We start from the raw sequence: 6,212 nt of genomic DNA, 5'->3' as shown, positions 1-6,212 counted from the left end.
AGAACTTTCACTGCAGACTGTATGCAGGACAGGCTATAACCTCAGTCCTGAACAGGGACTTTATACTTTCTCCTCTCATCTCTTGCCAAACATAAATTGAAAATCTTTAATCTTGACAATTAAATGGTCCTGATGGGGTCATCATCAGCTTGCTCAAAGGATAAATTCTGGCTTTTAATTCTTGGGGCATCAGAAACTGCAAAACATGTTCAAGATTCCCAAGCATATTAAACTGGCTATCTTTACATCTCCCTCTGGCAGACTATCACTCCCCTTAAAAACAGACCTTTCTTCTAAAAAATATGGTCTATGCTTCCACAAGGTACAGGACGTTAGCTTGCGTTTGAAAGAAATCACTTTGTTGATTTACTAAAACTGGAGCAAATTTATTGCTATAATCTTTATTACTTTGAAATAATATATAACTAAAGTAAAGTCAAGAAGGTTTTGAAATCTGCCTTCTGGTTTTTCTCTTTTTCTTCTAGGTCAAGCATCCGTTTTAGCTTAGAAAAGTGAAATTTGGAATTTCGGGGAGTCTTGGAAGTAGAGTTGGTTGTTGTCTGTCCAGATTCACGTGTCCTGAAAAACAAAAGATTCACATGTCTTAACGGGGAGAAATCAGAATTAACATAAAGCAACTGTGAAAGCACACATATATAATTTGAGTGAAAAATATCCAAGAGAAATCGTGTATTTTTATGTGCAGGTGAGCAGTCAGAATTGTTTGTCATGCAAATTTTAGGACAGACATTAAAGTGTATTAAAGACACAAATGTAACTGGGCATTCTTTGCACACAGTGGCTTTTCATGAGAATCTTTGATTTTAAAGGTGAGAAAGTTAAAATTGATCTCTTCAACCATACCAAATGAGAAACACACTAAGTTATCAATTTAAACTTTATTAAATGACTGATGTAAAATAAACAGGATTTAATACACTCTACTTGGCAAAGGTCTGCTTTAAATAGGAAAGAAACAGGTACCTGGAAAGGGATGAGGGAGTGTTCCCTTTCGATCCCAACCTACTACAGCTTGCAGGTGTCATTTTCTTTGCAGACTGAATTTTTACATCTGGTGTCTTCAGGCTAGATTTGATATCTGGAGTGCCACAATTTTGTGTTTTGGCTGCCAGAAAATCCCTGCTTTTACCATAGTATCTTGTTGTTTTGTTGCAAGATTTGCAAGTAACCAGCTGTGGAGAGAAGAAAGGAAGTATCAAGCTGTGTTTCAGTCTTTCCACCTTTATGTTATAAAGCCATTAGAAGAATTATCCAAACTGTTCTACAAATACCATGACACAAATTAAATATTTGCTTAAGTGAAACATGAGATACTAAAAAGTACAAAGATACATTTTGTAACTCATATTTTAATTCAGGCTTCTTAAGCCAAACAAGTCCTTTGGGTTTATCTAGAGATTACTCCAATTCCCTACAAACTAATTTCCGGAGACCCATACTGCTGAATGTAATATTGTACAGTGAAATACAGAGAACAGCACTGTCAAGGCATGACACAGCACCTGAACTGGGCAAATCATATTCTGAGTGTACAAGACATACTGAGTATACTGGAGTATTCCTATACATTGGGAATCTGGCTAAAAAATGTGACATTCTGTGCCATCTAAATTCATTAGCATATTCTACCCCCAATGAAGTTATATTGCACACTTTTCAGGGAATCTTGGGATAAAATATTTAAACTACCAAACTCTCAAACCCAGTCATCCATTTTACCAAAAACAGCAAGTCTCAGTGAACAAAGACAAGGCTTTGTATTAGGGCAAAAGTACTTACTACAATAAGGAGGATGTTCGAAACAAAGGGCACTTTCTCTTCTCTCTGTGTACCTCTAGGCTGCGGGGAACTTCAGCAGCACACCAGGCTGAGAGGTGCATCAGAACTGATCACATCACCCAGTCAGAGGCTGTCAGGCATTCCTGATATCCCTTACTGCCATGGCAACTACTCATACTAAGAGATATGAAAGTAATACAGCCAGACAGCTTTCTGAGGCACCAATTAGACTGACAGAAAAACAGTTATGTGACGCTTCTGGTTAAAAATAACATACTCAAAAGACTGTCACAAAAATGTCTAAGCAGTTTTGAAAACATCTACACCACATCATTCTTCATTTCAAAGTGTATAAATTCAGATAGTTTATTAAAAATTACATTTAGAGATGCTGAAGTGAAACATTTTTAGTTAAGTGTTTTGACTTCCTCTAGACATTGTATTTTGTCAGCCTAACAAACTAAAAAAAAAGAAATAGCATTAACTATTTTAATGCTCAGGTACTAATGTATTTTTAGTTCTTCTAAATTAAATTCAGGTGGGAAACAAACTCAGCATTTCATGGTGACTTAGCACTGCGTGGAATATAAATGGAGGTGACCACTTTACAATGAAGGAATTACTGGATTAATCATAGCACTTCGCAGCTAATTTCCATTCCCTGAAATGGATCAGCAGTTCACTTCAAAAATTTTTAAAGCCTTGAAACAGTCCCTATGTTACATGCCTTTTTATGACAGAAGCAATCTAAAATCAAGTTCTACTTGCTAAGAAAGTTCTCAGAGGTTCAACCTGTCACATTATTGCTCACATTAATTTCCAACCACACTGGAATTTTCATTTGCACAAGCCTCAGGTATTAGATTACAGGGATCTACATTGCTAATTTGAAAGCTGCCAGTTGCTGACAGCATTTTTAAAGACTTAAGACAAGAAACACTTAAATCATAATCCACAGGACAAATTCAAACTGAACAAAACACAAGTACAGCAAACTGTAATTACATACCAAGATCAAAATATTACCCAGAGTTTAAACTGGACCTATTTAAACTGAATTTTAAACTACTCACATGAATGCACAGTGTGTCCCCAACAAACACTCTCCAGCTACACAGAAAGTCTAAGAGCCCATCATCATTTCATAGGACACTGCTCTGTTCATCAGGTGCTTAAAGGGACAGTTCTTAATGTACCCTCAACATTAGTGACACCAGAAAAATAAAGCAAGCATTTCCACTTGAAGAACCACAGAACCTCTTGAGCTGGAAGGGACCCACAGGCATCATCAAATTTCCACTCCTGGCCCAGCACAGGACATGCCAAGAATCACAGCATGTGCCTGAGAGTGTTGTCCCAATGCTTCTTGAACTCCTGCCAGTGTTGGTGCTGTGACCCCTTCCCTGGGGAGGCTGTTCCAGTGCCCAACCACCCTCTGGGTGAAGAACCTTTTCAGATGTCCTTTCTGAAGCTCAACTTCGATCTACAATTTGGGGAGAGTGCCTTTATGAAGCCTCTTATTTTGCTCTGACAGCCAAAACCCTTGGTGATATATTCCTCAGTTTAAAATTTTTAATTGACTCTTTAATCATTTTTGGTTTCACAAAATTTACTCCTGTAACCACCAGACTCTTATCCAAGAAAATTCCAAGTGTGCCAGCAACTGCTGGGCACAATAGGGTGCTGTCTCATTTATTACAACAACCTGTTTTAAAAGTACATACTGTTTTTAAATACATACATAACCTGTTTTAAAAACAGTACATACCTTGGCAACACTAGGTAAAATGTTTACTATTACTCTTCCAATAGTAATTAAATGTCACATTCCTGAGTGCTTTTAGGAAAAATAACTCAGGCCTCAAGAAAAACATCAACTTGTTGAAATTACCTCTGTAGTGTACTTTTAAGAGAGTTTCTATAAGCAGTAACATTCAGACAAAAGTAAAAAATTCTATTAATACAATATAGATGGCAATAATAATCTGATGAAGCCACGAGAGGCTAGTGAAATACAAGAAGTAAAGCTTGTGTCAAAACATTTGTTCAACAAGAGATAAATTGAAACAAAGGCAGTAAATGAGATGTTTGTGTAGCTTCTCTAATATGTGGGGTCATAAGGTATTTTTTTCGACAAGAAAAGCTTACTGTTCCTGTGTTCATGATCTATCTATTGTGGAAGATAGATTTTTAAAATGTCATTTATGCATAAAAATTATTCCAAAAAAAGAAAGGAAGAGTCTTATGCCTGTGAAAAAGAAATGTGTGGGCTCCTCTTCTAAGAGAAAGGTTTCTGTATCTTCTTTTTTTGCCACTGAAATAGGAACATGAAATTTAGGGAAATGTCATGTACATGCCAGTTCCAAATAACTGTCCTTACCAGAATGCTTCTTGACTCCCTGTACTTTCTCAAAAGCTTTGTCTGTTTCATGTTAAGCTTATGATTCTTTGCCTCTCGTTTAAGAACCTTCTCTATCTGTGGAGTCACTTTCATCTTTGGTTTGAGGCGCACTCGGTAGCTGTCAGGAACCAGGAACTGGAAGCAGTAAGGACATATCCTTTCTAATCCACGTTCGTCACCTACAGATAAATAAAAGCAAAAGGATAAAATAACTATGTTCTATAAGCAAACTTTAAAATTGTGTGTTTCAATTTTAACATTACCTAGGTATATGTTTTTGTGTTTAAGATGCCACTAGAACACAAGAGGAAGCTGAGCACCAGAATGTGCTCAGCTGAGCACAATTCAGAGGAAGTTAACGCATGGCACAAGTTTTCACAATATGTAACTGTAGATTTTCTTGAAAAATTTTAATCCCTTCCCAAAAATTTCTAGAGGCTCACAATTCTGTAAAGAGTTCCACTTAGTTACAATCGTCTACCACATCAGGGTCACCAAGGCCTTGTAAAGCTCTTTGCCCATTTTAAGTGTGAGAAAATGACACGATCTCAGGCTAAAACGAGGAAACTCTTTGAGATAAATTTCAGACCCAACAAGAGGCTCGCTCCTGGCATCTGCCTCATCATCTCCTGCTGCCGGAGCTGGATTCGGGCGCCTCTCCCTAAAGCCCCTGGGACACCTGGCCCCACTTCCCGGCGAGCTCGCCACTGCTGCCGGCAGCGCAGGGGCACGGGGAAAAGGGAGGCAAAGGGCGAGCGGGCACTCATCCCCACGCTCCTGTCCTTCCGCTGCTCTCCCACGGCACGAGCCTCCGCTGCCCGGCTCCGGAGCCCCCTCCTCCGGCCCCGCTCCACCGCCTGCGCCCGGGGCGCCTCACTCGCCTCGGGAGTTGCGGAGCATCCACCTGCGGGAGAGAGGGAAAGCGTCAGGGCGCGGCCGCGGGCACGGGCGGGGACATCCCGCGCCTCGCCGCCGGGCTCCCGCACCGCCCGTCCCCGCCCCGCCGCGGTTCCTTACAGCAGGAATCGCGCCTGTCCCGGGCAGGTCCCCGCCAGCTGCTCCGCCGCCGCCAGCTGCCACCGCCGCCCCATGGCACCGAGCGCCCGCCCCGCCGGAAGGGACGGGAAGGGAAGAGAAAGGAAGGCGGGCGATGTGCAGCGCTTGGCCGAGCCCCGGCGGCTCCGCGGCCGCGGCAGAGGGTACCGGGCTGGGGCGGGCCCCGCATGAGGGCCCGGGGCCGGACAGCGAGCGCGGAGCGGCCGCGGGAGCCGAGCCCGCCCGAGCCCGCTGGGAGCCCGACACCCGCCCCGGGAGCCGCTCGTGTCCCCGGCCGAGTGAAAAGTTTTTCCGATAGGAAAGGAAACTTTAACCTTAGGGGAAAAACCAAGGTGCTTTACGCTGAGGACGGCAGAGCGCTTAGGCTGGCCCAGAAAGGTTGTGCAGTCTCCTTCTCTGGAGACATTCCAATCCCACCTGCTCCAGGGGACCCTGCCTTGGCACGGGGGCTGGACTGGATGATTTCCAGAGGTCTCTTCAAACCGTAAAAATTTTGTGATTCTGTGAAAAAAAAAAAAAAAAAACACATACTCCAAACCCCACACATTTCTCTGTGAGGGCTTGTCAGGTGAAAGATCTGCAGCAGCAGCTCCAGAAATCGCCTGATGCTGAACTTCATCTGTCACGCTCTTTATTGGAGGTGCCTTTTCCGTGGATTTTGGTGACTGCAGACTTTATCACTCAGCAAATGTGCTCCCACTAAAAAACCCCAAAACAACAACAACAAAAAAACCCCTACCAAATACACAAAAACCCCCAAAAACCCACCCCCCCCCCCCCAAAAAAAAGCCCCAAAACCAAACCCTTCAGCTTTTCACCATTTGATGTGTGTTTTATTAATTCCCTCAGACGTGCTCATTTGCTAGACGTTTTTATCCTTTGATCTATTGGTAATGGTGTTCATTTAGGAGAGGTATTCAGCTGAGCAGGCTTTGGTATTCTATCAAGGAATTTG

At 42.4% G+C, this 6,212-nt stretch overlaps 1 protein-coding gene across 3 annotated transcripts; it reads right to left on the bottom strand.

Moving 5' to 3' along the window:
* Positions 1 to 370: 370 nt before the first annotated feature.
* CUNH18orf21 (chromosome unknown C18orf21 homolog) lies at positions 371 to 5,524 on the bottom strand. Of its 3 annotated transcripts, none has more exons than XM_039698721.1 (5): positions 5,219 to 5,524; positions 4,979 to 5,105; positions 4,181 to 4,380; positions 985 to 1,193; positions 371 to 579 (listed from the first exon to the last, which is right to left on the bottom strand). In XM_039698721.1, the coding sequence occupies exons 3-5, from the start codon at positions 4,292 to 4,294 to the stop codon at positions 426 to 428; spliced, it is 477 nt and encodes a 158-aa protein (XP_039554655.1). In that variant the 5' UTR covers positions 4,295 to 4,380; positions 4,979 to 5,105; positions 5,219 to 5,524; the 3' UTR covers positions 371 to 425. The 3 variants fall into 3 exon arrangements, with proteins under 3 accessions (XP_039554655.1, XP_039554653.1, XP_039554654.1); XM_039698719.1 differs by having other exon boundaries at positions 5,083 to 5,105; positions 5,219 to 5,382; XM_039698720.1 differs by lacking the exon at positions 5,219 to 5,524 and having other exon boundaries at positions 4,895 to 5,013.
* Between the last annotated feature and the right edge of the window lie 688 nt (positions 5,525 to 6,212).

This window comes from Passer montanus, unplaced genomic scaffold, assembly GCF_014805655.1.
Source record: "Passer montanus isolate IOZ18808 unplaced genomic scaffold, ASM1480565v1 scaffold129, whole genome shotgun sequence".
Classification (NCBI taxonomy): domain Eukaryota; kingdom Metazoa; phylum Chordata; class Aves; order Passeriformes; family Passeridae; genus Passer; species Passer montanus.
Note: the sequence above shows the minus strand (reverse complement) of the source record. Positions and strands in the feature narration are given on the sequence as shown.

Excerpts from the sequence above, each read along its gene's own strand:
- CUNH18orf21 (XM_039698719.1), bottom strand. The coding sequence starts at position 5,292 with ATGGGGCGGCGGTGGCAGCTGGCGGCGGCGGAGCAGCTGGCGGGGACC. Across the intron at positions 5,106-5,218 it reads GGACAGGCGCGATTCCTGCT|GTGGATGCTCCGCAACTCCC; the intron begins GTAAGGAACCGC and ends TCTCTCCCGCAG. Across the intron at positions 1,194-4,180 it reads GGGAGTCAAGAAGCATTCTG|CTGGTTACTTGCAAATCTTG; the intron begins GTAAGGACAGTT and ends TTCTCTCCACAG.